The 22,319-nt window shown below is 51.9% G+C and overlaps 1 protein-coding gene across 1 annotated transcript; it reads right to left on the reverse strand.

Annotated features, from left to right (window-relative positions):
- Positions 1 to 3,828: 3,828 nt before the first annotated feature.
- On the reverse strand, positions 3,829 to 20,437 carry FKBP1A (FKBP prolyl isomerase 1A). The gene is made up of 5 exons (XM_040981701.1): positions 20,299 to 20,437; positions 20,168 to 20,215; positions 8,037 to 8,149; positions 6,360 to 6,524; positions 3,829 to 4,871 (listed from the first exon to the last, which is right to left on the reverse strand). Exons 1-4 carry the CDS (start codon positions 20,333 to 20,335, stop codon positions 6,396 to 6,398), a joined length of 327 nt encoding a protein of 108 aa, XP_040837635.1. The 5' UTR covers positions 20,336 to 20,437; the 3' UTR covers positions 3,829 to 4,871; positions 6,360 to 6,395.
- Positions 20,438 to 22,319: the final 1,882 nt, after the last annotated feature.

A 22,319-nucleotide genomic window follows, 5' to 3' on the forward strand; every position in this document is an offset into this window, starting at 1 on the left:
AAGAAACAAATATCCAGTGGATCACTAGAGGCTGGCATGACTTAGCTTGAGTTGAAAACTCAGTTGCATCACTGTCTCTCTGGGTGGCTGATTCCCTTTGTGACAGTGACTTGCAGATCCAGGGAGGGCCAACTGGCTGTGTTGAAAAATATTCACAAATCAGGCACATGATTTTTCTGACTGCTCTCTCCACATACTTTTTTTTCCCCAAGATTTACTTTTTAAATTTGAAAGGCAGAGTTAGACAGGAGAAACAGGGAGATCTTCCATCTGCTGGTTCACTCCCCAAATGACTATAATGGCTGGAGGTAGGCCAGTCCAAATCCAGGTGTCATTCAAGATGGACAGAAATGCCCCCAGAGATCCGCCTGAGCAAACTGACAACCATGATCATGCTGAAAGTGAGTCCTAAAGGCAGGGCCGCAGGGGCTGGTGTGATGGCTCAACTGGCTAACCTCTGCCAGTCGGTACCAGGATCCCATGTGTGTCAGTTCATGTACCAGCTAGTGAATTGAAGCTATTTCTCTCTCCTCACTGGAAATTTGTCTTCCCAATAGATTTAATTTAAAAACTGGCATTATTCCTTCCCTTGCCTGCTCCATTGTCATATCATGTGGCGCTATTATGAACAGGAGCATTCAGCTTCCTTCTTCCTGCAGGTTTCAAAACCCGAGGACCCACTGGTGTTTCCTCCACACCAATCAGGACCTATGATACCCCTGGAGGCGTCAAACTCCTCCCACAAGTTGAGTGCAGAAAATGGAGTGACACAGGGACTGCTGCTATGGTGTACCAGGTTAAGCTACCCACCTGCAGTACCAGCATACCATATCAATGTTGGCTCACTTGTCTGCTCCACTTGCGATCCAGCTCCCTGCTAATGTGCCTCAGCAAATAGCAGATGGCCCCACAACAGTTCCAGCTTCGGTTTAGCTCAGCCCTGTTTCTATGTGTGTCTCCTCTGTTGCTCTGCCTTTCAAATGAATAAATCTTTCTTTTTTTAAAGATCTATTTTATTTTTTATTGGAAAGGCGGACATACAGAGAGGAGAGACAGAGAGGAAGATCTTCTGTCCGATGATTCACTCCCCAAGTGACTGCTATGGCCGGTGCTGCACCGATCCGAAACCAGGAGCCAGGAACTTCTTCCAGGTCTCCCATGTGGGTGCAGGGTCCCAAGGCTTTGGGCCATCCTTGATTGTTTTCCCAGGCCACAAGCAGGGAGCTGGGTGGGAAGTGGAGCTGCCGGGATTAGAACCAACGCCCATATGAGATCCCAGGATGTCCAAAGCTAGGACTTTAGCCGCTAGGCCACTGCGCCAAGCACCTAATGAATAAATCTTATGAATGAGAAAGAAAAGCAAAAGCAAACAGTGACCACATGAAACCCAAGGAGTCTTGCTTGCGGACAAACTGTACAGCCATCTGGGCACCTGATGTGATGACCCTTCCTCGTTCATCTTCAGTCTGACTTAACACTAGCTTCTTAGACCATGAAAAGATCATGAAGATCCACTTTAGCACTTCACAGTCACAAAATTCCTCGAATCTGCTCCCTGAAAAAGCAACCCTGGTGCCCAGCATGCAGATGCAATTGGGCAGTACCCCAATGTCATGTCTGTACCCCCTTGGCATCTATTCCTTTCCATTCTACAAAGCTGGCAGCTGTTTGGCTGCTGGGGGCACAAATCCATCTGCCCAGTGCATGCCTGCAACTCCTGGCACTTGGACGAATTTATCACATGCTTTGGGCGGAAGCCAGGGAGTGCTAATGACTGGTTGCATTTTAATTCTAATCCAATTAGCTCCCCTCCATGCTCTGAAGTTCAAACAAGAATCCCTGGCTTCCTGATGACATGGTCAAGTTCTGGTTACATGCATTCAGGGAGGCTGGCTCTCACATAGCACTCCTACAAGGCCAAGGCTAAACTCAGAGGCTACTTACTCACAGATTCGCAGCAGGGACACCTTCTGTCACCACCCACTTCAGCAAGGGCTCAAAAGATGCTCCTGCATTAGCTGCACAGGGCCAACAGAGTAGGCTTCACTTTATTTGAAAAACAAAATTGTCCCACCTACTGGTTCACCCCTGTGCCAAATGCCCCAAACAGCTAGGGCCAGGCCAAAGTCATGAGCCTAGAGCTGTCTAACAGCTGTCTAACATCCAGCTAACAGGGACCAAAGCACTTGAGCTTCATTTGCTGCTCCCCCAGGGTGTATATTACCAAGAAGCTGATTACTGCAGGAACCAGGACTTGAGTTAACTACAGCTTAGGGTGTGGGTATCCCAAGTTGTCAATTGTTGTGCTAAAATGCCTGCCCTTACAGCCACAAACTTTATGAGGTAACCCTTAGACACTGAAAGTAAAAGTGGGGCCCAGCGCAGTGCTCACCTTGCACATGCCAGGATCCTACTTGGGCATTAGTCCATGTCCCAGGTGCCCCACTTCCCATCCAGCCCCCTGCTTGTGGCCTGGGAAAGTAGTCAGGATCGTCCAAAGCCTTGGAACCCTGCACCCACATGGGATCCCAGAGGAGGGTGCTGGCTTTGGATCAGATTGGCTCAGCTCCAGCTATGGTCACTTGGGGAGTGAACCAGTGGCTGGAAGATCTTTCTGTAAATCTGACTTTCCAGTAAAGTAAATAAATCTAAAACAAGCAAACAAACAAAGGTCAAAACAAAACAGAGAGCCTAGTGCAATGGCTAGTGGCTAAATTCTCACCTTGAAAGTGCCAGTATCCCATATGGGCACCAGTTCTAATCCCGGTGGCCCCTTTCCATCCAGCTCCCTGCTTGTGGCCTGGGAAAGCGGCTGAGGACAGCCCAAAGCCTTGGGACCCTGCACACATATAGGAGAGGCTCCTGGCTTTGGATCAACCATTGTGGCCATTTGGGGAATGAACTTGCAGATAGAATATCTGTTCACTTCTCTTTGTAAATCTGCCTTTCCAATAAAAATCAAACTTGAAGATTGCTCACCCTCACGTCTCCCTGTTGGATTCTGGCAGGAGTCCTTGTGATTACAATGGGTCTACCCACAATCCAGGGTGATCTCTTCCCAGGGCCCTCCTTCTGTAGCAGGCCCCAGGGACTAAAATGGGGACACCTTGGAGGGCCAGGACCCTGCCCATCACTGTCCTGATCCAGAGCATTTATTGAACTTGAAGTTCCGTGAAAATGAACAGCTTTCCTGTGTCTGGGTGAAGGCACAACACCAAGTGCAAGAAGGCCAGGGTGCAGAATGTTAGTTAAGTTAACCTCTAGAAAAGGCAGGCATAATCTATGGTGGGAAAAATGGCAACAACTGTTGCCTCAGTGGGGGTGGGGTGCAGTAGAGACTAAGGAAGAGCATAATGGGGTCTCCCGGATGATGACGCCCAACTGTTTGTAGTAGTGTGAACAAGCACTTGCTCACTGATATGCCTGGGCGTGTGTGTGTGCAGTGATGCCAGCTATCTCCGAAACGTGACAAAGGATGCTAGCTCTGTGACACAAGGGCGTGGTAACACTTCACTGCCACACTCAGCAAGGAAGCTAGCATAGCACTGGGGAATGCATCCAGCAGGCCTCTGCACTCCAGGAGTCAGGAAGCAACACTAAATTAAACCTGCACCTTGACGGGTGCTCCTCTCATTGCACAGCGACTTCCTGCTTCGACGGTGCCCCTTTCTCATCCCAGAGTGGCCATTGAGGAAAGCTATTCACTACTATAGTTCTTCCATAGGTCACTGTCTTGAACCCTGCATCCCCACTGCTCAACAGCCTAACTCAGTCCTCTGCACCAAATGGCAGCAGTAGGGTTGGAAGGAAATCACTACAACACAGAGCTGAGAAAAGCCAGCATAAAGCACTTTATTGCAATAATAAAACTGGAAACTCACATGTAGTGCCAGAGGGAAGGGGTGCTGCAAGTTTCTCACCACATCACTACACAGGACAGCAGATGGGGGTGAGAGCTGGGAATGCTGAGATCAGCAGAGAGGCAAGCATCAAACTCCGGGAGATGCTGAAGCTGCGATGACCAGCATCACTTTCTCAGAACACTCAAGGATGTATTGTGATGACCGGGCTTTCGCTGGGTGATGGGCTATAAACAGCACCTTCAATTTAAACTTTCAACTGAAGTTTATTAAAATTTAGCAAGTGCTGGAGTTTGGATATTTTGCAGATTATAAAAGTTCTGAAAATCCACTAGAAAAACCACAGGATGTTAGGGGAAAAAAAAGTCAGCCAGGTCGCACAGAAGGCTTCAGAGGTCCCTGCTGGCCAGGGACAGGTACCTGTAGTGTCCAGCATTGCAGGGACGCGGTCAGGTGGCAAAGGCAGAGTAGCTTCAGGAGGCTGGGCAGGGGCTGTGCAGGCGAAGGCTCCCCTGTCCCCACTCCAGTTTGGGCAGCATGTTAATCTAACCCGAGGACGTGTCTCACGTGGGAGACTCATTCAGCCCCCGGCAGTGCTGCAGCAAGGCTGCCTAATACATAATAGATACAAATCCCAACCAAAAAATAAAAATAAAGACTCTTGCAAACCCTGTCACCCAACACCAACTCCTGCACTGAAGTTGACCTACCACTGTGCTGTTGATACCTGACCACTTCTCCATTGGAAACCTAGACCCAAAACGGAAACAATCTTTACCCTAAAATGAGAACAAAATAAAACGAGCCACTTGAGGTTTATGGTGTACACTTTAGGTGACCACACATACAAAGAGGCAGGGGAGAGGAAGTAGGGGTGTGAGAAGCAAAGCCGAGGGACAGAACACATTCAGTCGGGCTGCTGTTTGTACAGAGGGCTTAGTGGAACCGCAGGAAAAGCTCCGATGGATTCGTGTGCACGTGCCTGGAGCACCAGACCCCTTCATGGCAGATCTGTTAGGGACAAAACATGAGCGAGTTGCAGCAAGTCAGTATTCTTGGCAGGACAGACCTAATGCTAGCTGCCATACAAACAGACCTCGATCTGGCTGACCAGTCAGATACATTGGCCAGAGAATTTGCTTTTTCTTGTTTTAAGCCTCAGGAGAGGTCCATCTGAGGAGGTCACCCATGCCTGAAGTTTCCTGGAATCACAGGGTTTCCAACAGCCAGGAGTCACCAGGGAGTTTTGAAACATCCTAGTGACTGTATCCACCCTGCCCCCCAACAGTGACTGATTTTTAAAAGCTATGCTGGTGACTCTCAAGTGTGCTAAGAACCACAGCCCTGCCTCGGTGTCTGTCAGCCCTTTGACAGTGGGTAGGAAGGCCAGGTCAATGGGAGAAGCAGCCTTCATCTTTCCTGTCTCCATCCCACAGGCTCACAGAAAACCTATTCCCAAGCCCTGCCAACCCTGAGACAGTCTCCTCCATCCCCTTCCCAAGTTCAAACAACCCACTTCTTTAAAGCTAACAAAAAGCTGTCACTAAAGATAGCCGGGACAGGACAAAGTCACTGGCAGCTCTGACATTGTCAGGCCAACAGCTGCTTGCTGCAAAACATATTCTCCCTCAGCCAGTCTCTAGCCCCTAGTGCCAAGGGCAGGAGGGAGAGAGATAAAGACTGGCCCGCCTGAACAAGGATGACGATATTACATCTGTGCTTCAACGACTGACACAAAGGGCCACGTGTCACCAGGACATAAGGTTTGCTTTCCTAAGAAATGAGGGAAGAACAAGCAGCCAGGAAATGGGTCAAGTTTCCTAGCTCTCCAGTGCCTGCATGTGACATTGAGTAAGTTTTTCTCCCTGGGCCTCAGTTTCTTCCCCCATGACACAGGAAAACTGACTTGGGCTCTATGACCCAACAGCATCCTCTGACCTCACCTTGCCACTCCTATGACTGGTAAGCCATCCTGCTTGCCATGGGTGTTCTGGGCTCACTCCCGGAGACAAGTGGACCAAAATAGCAGCAGCTCTGTGCTATCTGATGGGCAGTGACCATGAACCGTGTGGATGGGAGAGCCGCCACAGAAGGATAGCATGTGCCTGTCAGAGGTACTCTCTTACTAGCTTCAGGAAATACAGGGCCGTGCAGTCCTATTTCCCAAGAACTAAAATGCTGACACTAACACTTGGGCCTGTTTCCATGACCTCTGACCCCCAACACTCTAAGCTGTGTACATGCAAACATGCCACTACTGTCTCAGCCCCTGGCCCCCAACTCCTTGTCTGGGCTGTGTAGAGGCAGACACGCTGCTGCCATCTCCAGGGGACCACCCCTTCCTCCCCATGACCCACTGGTGGATTCAGTGTTCATATGGATAAACTCTGATGAGATGCTCATAGAGCAAGGAGTGCATGGGAAGAAGAAAGTCCTGCAACTCATCCAATGTGGAGAAAGCCTAGAAGGTTACAGCTCTTCAGCATCAAGTTTCCTTACCCAAGAACAGGGAACTAGGGGAGGAGGCCATTCCTGTCATTCCAGTTTTAGAAGCTCCACGTCAAAGACGAGAGTGGCATGAGGTGGGATGATGCCCGGGTGCCCGGTGGCACCGTAGGCATAATCTGGGGAGATGGTCAGTTTGGCCCTCTGACCCACACTCATCTGTGAAGAGAACAAGGAACAAAGCCTCAGCTGGGTGTCCTGGCTGAGAAGCAGAGCCGCTTACCTGCGCAGCCACAGCCACCGCAGCAATTGCAGCAGGCTGGCAGATGCCATGCTGCTGCACTGTACTCCAAGAGACCAAGGGAAGTTAAATGCTCCTCAGATCCCTCCATGACACGTCAGGCCCTCCCACCTTCCCACCCAGGTCTCAGTGAGTCTGCTGACACTCTAGCAGACTAGAATGGTCTGCTGCCCCAGACCTCTCCTTAAGAAACACAGCCATTGTCCCTTGGTACCCACAGGATTGGCTCTAGGACCCCAGAGGTCTAGGACCCAGCACTCAACCCACACAACACATTATTGTTCAGTGTTAGAACAGTCGCAGAAAGACTGTGGCATGGACAACGGCTGGTGTGAGGGATGAGACGAGGCAAAAAAAGCTGGGCAGGTGTCCCAGGGGATGTAAACCACACGGTCCCCTGCCTTGCACTGCCAGTCTGCCCTACAGGAGCAGAAACCCAGGTGCCCAGGAAGGCTCCTGAAAGCCTAGAGGTTTATTTGGATGAAACTCCATGACATTTGTAGAGTAAGTAGGACTTTGAGTATTCTGGGAAACAGAGACAAAAATCTTTCATCTTGCTAAATTCCCAATTTTCTGTGGCAGGCGGGCGGGCGAGCAATACCCTTGGCAACCCACAAGCTAAGGACCCCAAAAAGCCCCCTGGGTCTCAGGCCAAAATCTCCCCTTCCTGGTGGAGCCAAGGAAGGACAGCGTGTGACTTAGCTGGGCTGCCTAGGGACCCCTGTTGTCTCCTTCTCCTGGGAATTCTCTAGGGTTGGCAGCACAACAGCTGCTCCTGCAACTAGAAAGGAAGGAGGTGAGGAAACACTCAAGACAAACAAAATGACTTTGTCCCAAAGATGACCTCTCCCATATGGCCTGACACAATGTGGACAGTATGAAGCAAACCAAGGTGATCCCAAGCTGTCATTTCTCACTAAAACTGCTCTTAGGCCAAAAGCCTACCAGGAGGGGCTGAGGGGGGGAGATGGTCCCTTCTTGTCCTGACTTGACAAGCACCTTCAAAGCACGGTGCGCACCGAATTCAGCCTATGGCAACACCTGCATGCAGGGAAAATAAAGTCATACAAGTGAGTCCCTGTCCCCTAACACTGCAGCAGAATGTGGAACATGATCCAGATGCCCATCAGAAGGGCACTGGCCAAATCCAGGCCCATTCTTCTGTGCTGGGACAGGAGGTGTCAAAATGGAAGGATGTGTATAGTGTGTATTTACAGAGGAAAAACAGGACTGTGTGTCTGTAGGTAGGCTTAAAGAACCACCACAGTACAAACAACACTACCAACAGGCATTACCTGCCAGCATGATAGGCAGAGGGAACAGGATGAGAATCTGTCTTAATTATACCTTTTCTGATTTTCTGGAATCACTTTTTAAATGTTCAAAAGTAATTTAAAAAGCAGATCCTAGGAAACACACCAAGACCATACCTGGGCAACCCCTTCTTCCCAGCCTCGGATCACCTCCTGCTTCCCCAGCATAAACTTAAAGGGCTTGTTTCTGTCCCGGGAGGAATCGAATTTCTTTCCATCTTCAAGCATCCCTGTGAAAAAGGGCAGATGTAACATGAGTAATGAGGAGGAAGGCATAGACTGGGCAGCTTAAAGAGCAGCAGCAGCTGCTCCGGCGGCGCTCCCCTCCCAGCCTGCACTGTGCCAGGGGGGACGTTCCAGGCACCTAAGGAGCACTGTGGATGCCATTTGCCCACCCTGCCAAGCAGTGAGTGGAGCAGCACGGGCAGGCAGTCTCTGTGGGTTTCTTCCTTGATTAAGAACTGCAGCCTTCCAGCTTGCCCTAGGCTGAAACAGCAAGAAGCGGCACTCCCTGGGATGTGATGCCTGACCCACTGCCCCGCCTCTGTCCTGCTGGGACACACCCTTCCACCAGCCAGCCAGCCTCAGCCTTCTCCTCTGGGTTCTAGAATGAGCCTGTCCATGCTGCTGCTCCCCACAGGACAGGAGAGCCACTCAGTCCCAGGGAGGGCTGCAGCTGAGGGTCTTACCACCCAAGGTTGGGCCCCTCAGGCAGAGAAATCTTAAGGTGTTCTCATCCTCTGGGAAAATGGAGAGCCCGATGGAAGAGAGGCTGGGCCAGCCAGCTGTAGACACGACAGACACAAACTGAAGGCGCATCAAAACAGCTCTGTGTTGTGGGGCCATCTGTGTGTTTAGGGGAGGAGGGAAATCATGACACAGTCTCCACCCAGAAGCAGAGAGGAACCGAGAGCGTTATCACAGCCACCAGACCCCGCAGACTTCAACAAAATAGGAAATGAGGGTGGGGGAGTGGCGGCAGTGCTGCTGTCCCAAGAAAGCAGGTGGGAGACGGATGTCCTGGACAAACAGGCACCAATGCTGACCGGAACCCAGAGCCTGGAGTTAGGAGCTGAGGAGACAAGGAGAAAGGGCCTGGCCCTGCTCCCAGGCAGGGCAGAACCCAGATCATGATCCGGAAGTGGGGAGCAAGGATATGTGGAGCCCATTCCTTTATCACAAAACAATTAGACTAGCTGAAAGACAGGACAGACAGCTGAGCCTGCAGAGTGCAGGAAAAGCTGGGAGAGAACAGGTCTCCCTGGCCACAGTCCCCACATACCTCCTTGACCCTGGTCAGGCGTATGGAGGGTGATGGCAGACAATGAACAGCCCCAATCCTCAGAACAATCCTCTCCTGGGCCGAGCCAGCAGCTTTTCCACACAGCCTCATGAGACTGCTCCTTGTAACCACCACGAGGAAACCAACTCCTGGGCTGTGCATGCTGCCCAAAGATGGCAAGGAGTCGGGCCTGGCTCTAGCAGAAGGCTTTAATTAGCCTAAGAGGGACTTTGAACCACAAAAATATATTGAAAACCCGGAAGATCCTCTTTCTGGTCCGTACTCTTTAGAGCAGACCTTGGGCTGGAGCCCGGAGTTCCCCCCGGATCTGACGGGCAAGGCAGCAGGTGAGGAAATATCGTAGGAGGAGAGTGACACGTGAGGGCAGCCCTAGCGCTGAGTCCTGAACCATCTGCAAAAGCCAGAGAACCCCAGTCCAGAGGAGCCCTAGAACTACGCTGTTGTCTTGATTGCCCATCCACTTCTAGGGGAACATCACTCAGCTCTCCTGGGGCAGCTAACAACCTGGGTCAGGAAATGAACCAGAATCAATCAAAGTCTTCCCTTTGCCAGGATCAGTGTGAACTGGTGATAGGAACCCATCTGGGCACTAAGATCTACTCAGTTTAGGCACTACTTCACCCATTGCGAAGTTTCCTGGAGTCTTCCAGGAAGTCCTCCCTTTCCGATAAAAGAGGCACTCAGGACAAAGGCCCCTGTCCTGCCTTCCAGCTGGATGTCATGAAGCATGCTTGCAGTCACAGCAGCCACCGTGTGACCCTGAGGTGGTCAAGCCAATGCCCTGTAGCAGCTCCAGTTCCATCCTGAGATGAGGAAACCTTGCTTCAAAACCAAAACCCATGGAGTGACAAAAAGATCAGTGGTGGCACCAGCACTGTCTTAGTGCCCCAAGCCACTGCTTCTAATGCTGGCATCTCGTATCGGTCCACCTACTTCGGAACAGGCCATTCTACTTCCCATCTGCTCCCTGCTGATGTACCTGGGAAGGGAGAGGAAGATATACTTGGGCCCTGCTACCCATGCGGGAGACCAGGATGGAGTTCAGTTTCCTGACATTGGCCTCATCCAGCTCTGACTGTTGTAGCTATCTGGGGAGGAGACGAGCAGATGGAAGCTCTCTCTGTTACTCTGCCTTTCAAATAAATAATTTAAAAAATATCAGTGGTCACCAGGAGGGAGGAATGAAGTTCAGCACCCAAGCCATTTTCAGCTACCATGCAAAACAAGTGCTCTGGCAGCACATATGCCTACAGGGAGCAGAAAGGGTTTTTAGGGCAGTAAAAACAGTGGTGTTCAAGGTCATGAAGTACATGACTGTCCAACCTCAAGGTCAGCTTCAGGGCTGGGAGAGTAGATGGTCATGCATTTAACGTGTGCTTCATGCTACTACGGGATGTGGTTAATGGGAGAGGCCACATGCACAAAGGGTCAGGGGACACACGGGAAATCTACTTTCTCTCAGTGCTGTTGGGAATCTAAAACTGCTCTTTAATGCTCAGGGATGGCACTGGGTGTGGTGTGCCACGCTACTGCTTGTGATACCAGCATCCCCATTAGAGTAATGATTTTAAGTCGCAGCTACTCTTGCTTCCAAACCTGATGCACCTGTGAGGGTTGCAAATGATGACCCAAGTGCTTGGAATCCGGTCATCCATGGATGGAGTTCTGGCTCCCCATATGGTCACAACAGCCGAGGCCAGAAGTCAAGAGCAGGTGTGCCACGTGGGTGGCAGTGGCCCAAGCACTTAGACCATGTTCAGCTGCTTTCCCAGGCCATCAGCAGGAAGCTGGATTGGAAGCAGAGCAGCTGCAACATGAACTGGCACTCAAGAGATGCCAGCACCACAGGCGGTGGCATTATCTGTACCTAAATAAATCTTTGAAAGAACACAATTACACACGATTTATGTCTTAACATTCTAACAGGCTAAAACATACAGTAAAAAACAAAACAATGTGTCTACAAAAAAAAAAAAACAAAAACAAAAAACACAAAAACCCAGCAACAGAAAAAACCACACATACCTGCTTCTTGCCAATTCTGAACCCAGCCTCAACCCACGCAGGATCATAGGATTGCAATGAAAGGCACTGAGAGAGAATGCTGACCCCTTCCTTTTATTCCTGATCCAACACTGTGCCAGGCAACTGTAGGTGTCACCCATCAGTGCTGCTCTGCCTGGTTCAGCCACCTGAGTGGGACACAGCCTCCGTCCTGAGTGGGAGCCAGCCTGGAGGTGGGGATACCACCCGGTGCCAAGCCTGGGAGTCTTCACACAATATCAATCCCATCTACTTCCTCAGAAGGAGCAATCTATACAGGGAATCTACACTGGGTGGTGGTGGCGCCTAGGGGCCTTAGGCCTCAGTAAGGCACTTCCCTGAAGCCCAACAGTTTCAGGATAGCACAGGATTCAGTGGATGCCATGGGACAAGCCTATGCTGCAAAGGAAGCTTTCCTAACAAGGAGCGTAACCTACCTTGTAGGTAGCAGTGAGAAGTCAGCAGAGGAAGAAAGAGACACAGGAAGAGGGAAAGCAGGATGATTATCTGAAGTGGGAATTAGCTGGCTGGCACCAAAAGCAGGATAATAACCCAGATAAACGAGCTCAACATTACAGAGGAAGATCTTTCATCCTTACTCCCCAAGTGGTTGCAATGGCCGGAGCTGAGCCAATCTGAAGTCAGGAGCCAGGAGACTCTTCCGGGTCTCCCACATGGATGCAGGGTTCCAAGGCTTTGGGCATTCCTCGACTGCTTTCCCTGACCGCAGCAGGGAGCTGGATGGGAAATGGAGCTGCCAGGATTAGAACTGGCACCCATAGGGATCCTGGTGCATGCAAGGCAAGGACTTTAGCTGCTAAGCTACTACACTGGGCCTTGAACATTGTTTTTTGACACACTGGGCACCCATGACAAAGGGGAGCAACTCCTGAGATGGAAGGCAACATGGTGAGCTCTTCGATGATCTTCCTTCCATCCTCGGGGTTCTCTGAGGCCGGCCTAGAATGGTCAGCAAGCACCCGTTAAGTGCACACATTCTAGCAATCCAGGTTTTTTTTTTCTGAAAATTTATTTTGGGCCCGGCGCAGTGGCCTAGCAGCTAAAGTCCTTACCTTGAACATGTTGGAATCCCATATGGGCACAGGTTCTAGTCCTGGCAGCTCCACTGCTCATCCAGTTCCCTGCTTGTGGACTGGGAAAGTGGTTGAAGAAGGCCCAAAGCCTTGGGACCTGCACCCACATGAGACCTAGAAGAAGTTCCTGGCTCCTGGCTTCAGATCAGTGCAGCCCCGGACATGGTGGTCACTTGGGGAGACAAGGCCAGACTACTCCCAAGTAACTTCTAAGAACCACATACTGATTCAAAATGGGCCACACATGGCCATGTAAATGCTAAACCAAAAAACTTCTGAAAAACAGGGAAATCTTTGTGACTATGTCAAAAATCCACAAAATAACCTGAACTGCATCAATACTAAAAAATTCTGTGCTTAAACACCATTTATAGATGGAAAAGATAAGCCACAGATGAAGGAAACTTTTGCAAAGCATAAAGAATTTGAGCAGATCCTTCACTCAGCGAGAGGGCAGGCAGGGCAGCATGGGAGAACGCTCAACATTCTCCCTCATCAGCAAATGCCAGTGGAACTGCCAGGAGAACCAACACTGGGGACTAGAAGGAGTCAAGCTAACGATGGACCACATCAGGCACTGGGGAGGATGTGAGTGAGCTGAAGCTCAGGCCCCACTGCGGGGAGGAGACAATGCAGGAGCCGTCCTAGAAAATGTGGGGTGGCTACGGATTTGTCTGCAAAAAGACACAGGCAATGCTGATACCAAGACTCACACATCTTCAAAGAAACCAACCCAAATCACCAACTGGCAAATGGTTAAATAAGCTATATCCACACAGAAAATTATTCCACAATAAAAATGAAGTGTGGATGCATGGCAGATGTAAACAAATCTCAAAATTACATTGGGCGACAAGAAGCTAGGCAACAGCACACGCCAGATGACTTCATCGGCACAGAACCTGAGAAAATACAAACTAATCTACATGGACAGGAAAGCAGCAGTAAGGAGCGGAGATAAGAAGAGCTCCACAGGGGGACAAAAAGACCCTAAAATCTGAGAAAATGTGTACATGAGCTGTTTACTGGCTACCCATGATGCCTCAATAAAAGCAGGAAGTCAGCAGCAGCACATGCGAACATCCTGTGCACTTCTGGCTCCTCCACCGACCCTGGCAACAGATGACAAGTCCCGCTCTTACTTGGGGAAAGCAGGCTGCAGGTCAATTCCCAGCAGCTGCTCCACTTCTAACTCTGGAGATCTTTCTGCCAGGACCTGGAACACTTGACCGTGTGACTGCGTGCCACGCGAGTGCCATCATTTCCTAGAGAACGCACGCGCTGCAGAGGAGGCCAGCGAGGTCAGAGCTGCCTTCCACTGGCAGCAGGGATCAATTTCATTTCTGACAGGACACGACACCTCCCAACTGAGAACCTCCTGGTGAAGACCCTCATCTTAAATATTTATAATACTTCCTAATTTCAAAGGCATAGCAAGAGATAAAGGGAGAGGCAGAGATCCACCATCCACTGCATCACTCCCCAAACAGCCCTGACACTCAGGGCTGCGTCAGGCCAACTCCATTCAAGTCTTCCACGTGGGTGCACGAGCCCAAGCACTTGGGCCATCTGCCACTGCTTTCTCAGATCCATTAACAGCAAGTAGACCAACTGGGACTTGAACTAGCACTCCACAGGCATTGCAAGCGGCAGCTTAACCCACTGCACTGTAAGCCCTGCTTCTAGCTCTGCTTTCCTGATTTCAGGGATGAATTCCTGACTCTCCGGACTGCATGCAGCTCGAGGTCACAGACTGGGAATCAGTTCTCTGTCCCTGTGGCTCCGGGCTCAGCCCTTGGCACTTGCAATACTGGTACTCAAGCATTTCTGGACTTGTTTCAGTTGCATGATTTTTAAACAAGAGGGTTCCACATTTAGGCCTTATTTCCTAAATGGTAAGAGGAACCTCACAGGTAATCCCACAGTGGCTGTCCTGATTCTCGGGACCTTCAAGACAGTGCTTCATAGGAAACAAAAGGCAAAATGTAAGCGTGCAGTGCTGGCATCCCAACATGCACACTGGTACAAGTCCCAATTGGTGTGCTTCCCATCCAGCTTGCTGCTCATATACCTGGAAAGCAGCAGAAGACGGTCCAAGTCCTTAGAACCCCTCCACCCATATGGGAGACCCAGAAGCAGCTCTTGGCTCCTGGCCTCAGCCCAGCCCAGCCCAGCAGAATGGACCAGTGGATGGAAGATCATTCCACCTGTCTGTCCTCTCTCTGTTCATCTGCCCCTTAAATAAAAATAAATGTTTTAAAAACACTAAAAGAACAATAACCTAAACCTAAATCAAACAAAACGGGCCCAGTGCTATGGCTTAATTTGTTAATCTGTTAATCCTCCCTCTGCAAGTGTTGGGATCCCACAAGAGCATCAGCGTATCCCCGCTGCTCCACTTCCCATCCAGCTCCCTGCTTGTGGCCTGGGAAAGCAGCAGAGTGCTTGGACCTGCACCTATGTGGGAGAACCAGAATAGGCGCCTGGCTCCTGGCTGTGGATTAGCTCAGCTCCAACTGTTGCTGCTACTTGGGGAGTAAGCCACTAGAGGGAAGATCTTTCTGTTTCTCCTCGCTGTCAATCTGCTTTTCCAATGAAAATGACAATAAAATAACAAAACACCCCAAGCTTCAACTTCAACAAAACCAAGGTTCTTGCTGTTTCGCAGGTGGCAGCACACAGGTTAGTCTGAGAAGAGCTGAAGCCACAGATGGCGCTTGCCCGGCAGATCTGCGCAGGGAGCCATAGTGCATTCCCACAAAGGTTTAGCTGGCTTCCTGTCCTTCTCCTGTTAGATCCAGAGGCTCCTTCAATCGTCTCCTACTTTACAGTTCTGCCAGACTCCTGACTGCCATGGCCCGCAGAGCCCAGGGAGGCGAGGTCCAGAGCAGCACGCCCACTGGGCAGTGTTCAGCTCAGCAGCGGCTCCCGCCAGCAGTTTCTGTGCACAGGTCACATCAGTCCAAGACGAGCGTGAAGAGTCGAGACACATCAGGAACAGGAAAAGACACTGCTCAAGAACAGCTCCATGCCAGTGAGGTCACTGTGTGTGTAGAGAAACCAATCCGAAAATCTGGAAAGGCTGGTATTTGGATGACCTCAACACTCCTTGCGCTACTTTTTAAAAAACCAAAGTTAGATTTTCCCAACAACTAGGATGGGAAACTCTGACAGAGTCATATATCCAAGACACTGCAAATGATTTATGTTTGAGTCTGAAACATCTGGAGAAGCGCGTCACTTTTGATCATTAACATACCAATCACCCACTTGTTCCAGTCACGAATGGGCAGAAAGATTTTAAAGGTAGGCAAGTAGAAGGTATGAACTCAAACCTTATGCCGCACCCCCGCCCCCATGGGCCTGTGTGGCTGCATTCCAGTGGGTTCCCCATGATGTAACTGTGACAAGCTGTGACAGGAGAGACCACACAGGGAAGAGGGCTTCCCCGGCAATGCTTCCCTTGTGCGTGCTCTGCCATCCACCGCCCTCAGTGACGCCAGAACAAGCAGGGAGCCTGATCCTGACTGACTGTCCCCAGACTAAGAACAGAGAGAGAGAGAAACCACTTCCGTTCCCAGTGAGCTCCCTCAGGTATCAAAGCTGTGAGAGAGCTGACAGGCCACCCAAAGAGGCAACGAGAGTCCTAACCCGGTGCCTGCTCATTTCCCATCTGCAGGATGGGCACGCTCCTGAATGTCGGTAAAGGCCTTTAGGCTCTTGTACCCAATGTATGTTCTCAAAGGGAGGGCCCAGATGAGAAGAGCCAAGATCCCAGCATCGTAGGCATGTTCTTCCATCTTTTATTTTGGCCATAATGTAACCCTTCCCCCTCCCCCGCTATATGTCACAGGGGAGACAAGGGGGGAAAGAACACTGTTCCAGCAGCTGGCTGGCAACGGCAGGAACAGGTGTTTTGTTGGGTGGAGGTCATGGCCTGAGTTCTGGACCTTGTCTCCCTGCTTCAGTCCTTCCTCTCTTAGTCTGAACTTCACATGATACCCAGATGGAAAGTCTCCAACCCCACTACTTCTCAGCTTGAATTCTGCCGTGGCCTATCACCTCACTCAGAAAAGTAGCCAAGGCCTTTTAAAATTGCCTCCCCTGGTTACTCTTAAGTTCTGTGGCCACCCCAAGGCCTTTGAACTTGCTGTCCCCACCACCAAAACTGCTCTTGCTCAGTAACATGGATTATTCATTTGCTTACCTCTTGTGCTTTTGCTCAAATGTCACTTTGTCTTTGAGGCTTTTGCTGGCTTATTTAAATTGCCAACCTTTTCCTGCCCCTTCCTTAACCACTTACTAGCTAACACACATTTCTGCTTATTAGTCATATTTATCAGCTGAGAGCAGGGGCTGTTCTCTCTACTTGTAATTTCTTAGCACACAGAACAGTGCCTTGCGCATACAAGATGATCAGTGAAGTCCTTGGGCAAACATGAATGCACCCCCCTCTTTTGCGTATAGTCAGGAACCCTCTTCTTGTCCTGAGCACCCCAACCCTTGCCACAACAGTCCACACACAATGGCCAGAAAGGAGGGGGTTAAAATCCATACCAGCTTAAGACCTTGAGCTTCAACCCGAGTTGGGAAAATCCAACTTTCCTCTACCAACCAACAAGGCACCACTGTCCCCTCCTATTCTGAGCCACTGTCACTTTCTTGCTATTCCCTAGAGCACAGAGCAGGTGCCAGCTCTCCCCTCAGCCTGCAAGACGCTCCCCGAGAAGCCACTGAGCAATCTCCTTAAGAGTCAACGCCAGAGCCTTTTCTAGCCACCCTTAGTAGAAGCACCTAACTCCATTCTCCTCCAGCACTCTGCTTTATGCCCAAGACGGGTACTACCTGATGTGGCACAGGCTCAGCTAAGCCCCTTCACGTTTGTCTAGTTCACTGGCCATGTTTCTAGTGCCTGGTAATTGCTACTACTCAACAAACGCTACGGGAAGGAAAAGGGGCTCCATCAGAGAGCAACCCAGACAGGCATGTGGCAGCCTGCCCCACCCGTCTAAGACTCCCCACACCAGGGGAAGCCACCTCAGCTCCTCTCCCCATCCATCACCTTACCAGCCCAGAGACATCCTGCAGAGGACACAGCCAAAGGACTTGGGGACAGAGGCCAAGGCAAAGTGACCACAGCCACCCAGAAGCTCAGCAGCGCTCTGGACCTGGAGATTGGGAGCTCTCAGCTTTTCCCAGCCAGAATTCAGAGCACTCGGGGTGCTGGAAGCCCAATCCCAAGGACAAGCCGTCCGGCTACCTTGTAGGAGGATAAAAAAAGAACTTCGATCCACTTCAGTCTGTGCTCACGGTGGCAGACACGTGGCCTGCTGATCTGAAAGGAACTGAGACCTAGCTGAGCCAGGGCATGCTCCACCACAAGGATGACGCAGCTCTGGAGACAGGGAGGGGCCGTGGGAACCTCAGATCCTTGGGGCACTTCCTGGGTGGACACACTCCCATGGCAAGGCCTGCTAGGGCCATGCTCCTAGGAGATGCTTAGCTGGTGCCACCTCATCTTCAGGCACCTCTGGTGGGGCAGGTCTCTCCCTGAGGCCTTGCTCACTCCCATGCCATGCACTGCTGGAGGTCACAGCCACCAGTGGCACTTAACACCTCCACAGGGTAACACTGAAACAGTGCTGGCAACCCTGGCATGGTGGAGGACAGCCTGGACTGGGGACGCAGGCAACTTTCACCGTGTGTAGCAACAGGAACACACACCTGAGGCAGCCAGGCAGAGCAGAGGAGCCCGAGGGCCACCATGGACTTCCTTCTCCCTCCCTGGGCTTCCTGCTTTTGAAGACATCTCTGTCCCTCCCACTCCCGCCTCTTAATGATAACCATCCTTCTGCTCCCGTTCCCTGCAGATGATTCTGTTCCCGGTGACTTAAAAGGCTTTTACTGCTACAGATGAGATCTCACAGCACCTATCCCCCTCCCCCCGCCCACACACACCCACAGGGGAACAAAGGCGCCTGCCCGTCCAGCGGCTCCAGGACCGTCCCCTCTGTGAACAGGAGACAGCCGGTTTCTCACTAAGGCGTCTTTGTAGAGCTTATCAAAATGAAATTAAAAAGAGAGCGAGCGAGTAAGCAAGCTTTTTGTGCTCAGGCAGCCAGGCCCTGCTGCTGCTCTGGGAACATGTGGGTGGGTGCCACCGCGAGGCAGACACAGACTTGAAGAGGCACTGGGAGCCTAATGGGGTTCATAGTCCCACAGCCATCTGTTCCCTTAGGCAGACACCCCAGACACGTTGGACGGGACACCTGCCCAGGGTCAGGCACCGTGAACCGGGGACCTGCCACCCAGCTGCTGTTGGGCCTGGCCAGTCACATCAGAACACAGGTGAAGCAAGGGTCAGGGGCACCAACATCACTGAGCACCCTGGGGTTCTCGTGAGGCCACTTACCAACTGAGGGGGGGGCAGCAGATACCTCCTCACCCGGAGTCCCCGTGGGGGACTGGAATGAACTGCCCACTCACCCCACTTCTGCAGCAACTGGCCTCATCCATCTCATCAGAATCAAGTGTTCCCTCCACTAGATCAACCGCCCAGGCTCAGGTGCTTTGCTATTGAAATGTCAAACTCCCTTTGCAATTTCTTTCACAGCCAGAGACCCCCCTCCAGTGGCAGCCTTTTTAAGGTTCTAGTCCTCCGCTCCTTCCACCTCCCGCTCCCATTTCTACCCATGGAGAGAGGCCAGAGACACAAAGGGGCACAGGCAGGGGGGATGTGAGCTGGCTTTTGTCCCTTCCCAGTTAAAGTCCTTTCCTTGCAGACCTCCCTCCCCTCCCCAGGATCTGAGAGAGAAGGACAGAGCATATCCCTGGGCGGCTGGGTCAGAACCGCCCAGGAGGAGGTAGAGGAGGAAAAAGGGCGGAAGGGGGAAGCAAAAAGCAGAGGAAAGAGGAGGAGGACCAGAGGAAGGCAGGGAGGGGGTGAGAGGGGGAAAAGGAGGGGGAGGAAGGTTATTCATATCAACAACTGTGCTACACCAATCGCTCCCTCCTCCCGGGCCCAACAGCCATGGAGTCTGCGCCAGCTCAGCCCCCTCTGCCCCCCTCTCCAGGCCAGGAGGACCTTGTAAGGGCAAGGAGTAAAATGATGGTCCTAAGACACCCGATTCCAATGCCTGAATCCTGGCTGGGCTCTGGCCTACCCTCCCTGGGCCTCCAGGGTCCCTGTCTTTAAAATGGGCATGACAAAGATCACTGCTCCTAGAAGGGCGGTACAGCTTTCCAGGAGCTTGCACCGCCACTGCCACTGAGGCTTGCATTGGATTTATAAATGGGCTCAAAGTGGGCCAAGGAATAGAACCAGAACGGTCTATTTCCTCCCAGACCCGGCTGAGCCCAAGAAATGACGTGAGAAGTGGGCCAATCACCTTTTCACCGCGAGTTTCCGAGTTGTGCGAGGTGAGGGGCAGCTGGAGCACGGAAAGGCTACACAACCTTCTCCGGGGTCCCTGGTCAGGGCTCTGCCAGTCCGGCATCGCATGTGACCTTGGGCAAATGACTCTGCCTCGCCCCAGCCTCAGTTTCCTCATCTGTGCAGTGGGCACAATGGCAGCGAGGTAAAGCCTCGCCCGCGGTCAGCGCTCAGCACCCGCCGGCTCGGACCGTCCCAGGTTCGGGAGGCCCGAGGCTGCCCCGAGCTGGGGCGCAGCCACCGCCCAGGCCTCCGCCTCGGGCCACGCGGGCCTCGCCGCCGCCACACCCCGGGTCCCCCAGGCCGCGCCGGCCGGCCACCCGCAGGCTGGGGTGTGCAGCCTGGGCTTCCCACCCCGCGGTCCCGCCCGACTCACCGGTGTAGTGCACCACGCAGGTCTGGCCGCGCTTCGGGAAGGTGCGTCCTGCAAAGACAAGACGGACGGACACGGTGAGCGGCATGCGCACGGCGGCGGCGGCAGCCGGGTCCGCCCACGCGGCTACTCACCGTCTCCGGGGGAGATGGTCTCCACCTGCACTCCCATGGCGGCGGCGACGGACGCTGGGCGGGCAGCGAGACGGAAAGCGTGCACCGAGCGCGGACCTGGCAGCAGCACCGCAACTCGGCTCTTCCCTCCGCGCGTCGCTGCGCACGCGCGCGCCCCCGCACGCCCCGCCCTGCGTGCGCGGCCCCGGCGGCGCGCGCACGTCCCGGAAGCCCAGGGCTTTGGGTTGGGGGAGGACCGGAAGCCCCGAAGCCCCGAGGCCTCCGGATGCAGCTTCCCCCTCTCCGCCTTCCTTTGTGCTGCGCTTAACGAAGTTTCCGCCTCTGGAAAGAGGAAGTGGGGGTCCGCCAGCTGCCACCTTGGAGCTGGTTTATACCTCAGGCCCCGAGTCAGTCATCCTGTAAAGAGGCGAGTTGTCTAAAGTCAGTGCAGTTGCTGGGCACCGTGTTAGCATTAAAGCATAGTCAAGGGCCCCCACTTTTCTTTTGGTCACTGGAGAAGGAGCCAGTATTTACAGTGCCTTGAATGAGTACATGTCCTCTTTGGCCTAGATTCATTGAAAACATTACAGATGTTCTGGAACGCCAGCTGTATGCCATTGGAGCCCAGAGAACAATACTCTTCCAAATATGACTTTAGTTTCCGGTATCCTAAACATTTCCTCTGTAGGAAATGCTTGTAGGGCTTCTGCTCACCCGAGGTAGGGAGGGTCTCCTTGGCATTCCTGTATGTACACGAGGACTAGACTGAAAAAGGTACAACCCAATTACTTCCATTCCTTCCGTTCCTATGCGGAACTCCCATTATCAGCTCAAGAAAAAGGAGAGAAACTACCACTGGGCAGACCTCCCGTGCTAGCCCCGAGCTCATGCAAATGTCAAAGCCTGTTTCTACAAGCTCATCTCTCTCTTGCTCCTGGATATCTGTTGTTGTCCCCAATCACTGTTCTTAGTTCTTCAGAATTACCTACAGTTCCTTTTTCTCCCAGACCCCTACAGAAAGGGCCTGTGTCAGCTCCTGATGTTAGGCTGCAAAGGGAGCTGTTGCACTCCTGTGAGTTTTCCCTGTGCTGTGATTTTCCTGCCTCCTTTTGCATATTAATAACTCTGTCTACGTTTTTCCCTACCTCATCTTTGTTGGGTCCTGTGAACCTTGAGAGCTGGAGGGGACATTTCCCTTCACCCCCCATGATGTCGTGTGCTACACATTGGGGTTACAGCAGTGAAGGCCACAGGAAGACCTCACAGGACTTAGATTCCAAGGTGGGGTGGACAATCAAATGATCACATAGATCCCTGTAGCTTTCACATCTCACAGATGGATGGCAAGACAGTGAGATGTGGCCTGTTGTATGAAGGCTGTGTGATGGGGCTGCTTGGCTTCCTGGAATTAGCCAGTTTGCCAATTTCTGAAGGTGTTGACCAGCTGTGTGTGTGTGTGTGTGTGTGTGTGTGTGTGTGTGCGCGCGTGTGTGTGAGATTTATGGGACCAAAAGGAGTAGTACAACTAGAGGCACAGGGACCCTGAGGGAGTGTTACAACACAGCCTGAGACCTGGGTGGTGGTGGACTGATTGTTTCCCTGCTTTCCCTGTGTTGCTCTTGTGGGTAGCATTTTAACTGTGACCCTGATGTTCTTCCACATTCTTCCTCTCCTATATGCCCCCTGCCTGAATCTCAGTGAGTTTGTGAGTGCTTTGACATTATTTTGTTTTTATTTTTTATAATTTTCACTGGAACAGAGGCTATAACAGAAACCACACTGTCTGTAGTTGAAGTGAAACAGAAGTGGCTGTCTCATGTGACCTTGAGAAGCAGGTGGTTCCGTGTAGGTGGAGATTCCCTGGGCTGCCTCTCCGTGGGCCACTCCATCCTTGGGAATCTGCTCTCATGTGTGGAGGTACGGGGACCAGGATAACCCTCCCACGTGGTTTGTCCCAGCTGGTGGGAAGGAAGTAAAGAGGCTCGTGGGGGACACATTCTCTTTCCTGTAAGAGCAAGGCCGAGAAGGTGTGCGCCTTTGGC

This window comes from Ochotona curzoniae, unplaced genomic scaffold (genome assembly GCF_017591425.1).
Source record: "Ochotona curzoniae isolate NIBS_2020 unplaced genomic scaffold, NIBS_Ocur_1.0 contig_3520, whole genome shotgun sequence".
Classification (NCBI taxonomy): domain Eukaryota; kingdom Metazoa; phylum Chordata; class Mammalia; order Lagomorpha; family Ochotonidae; genus Ochotona; species Ochotona curzoniae.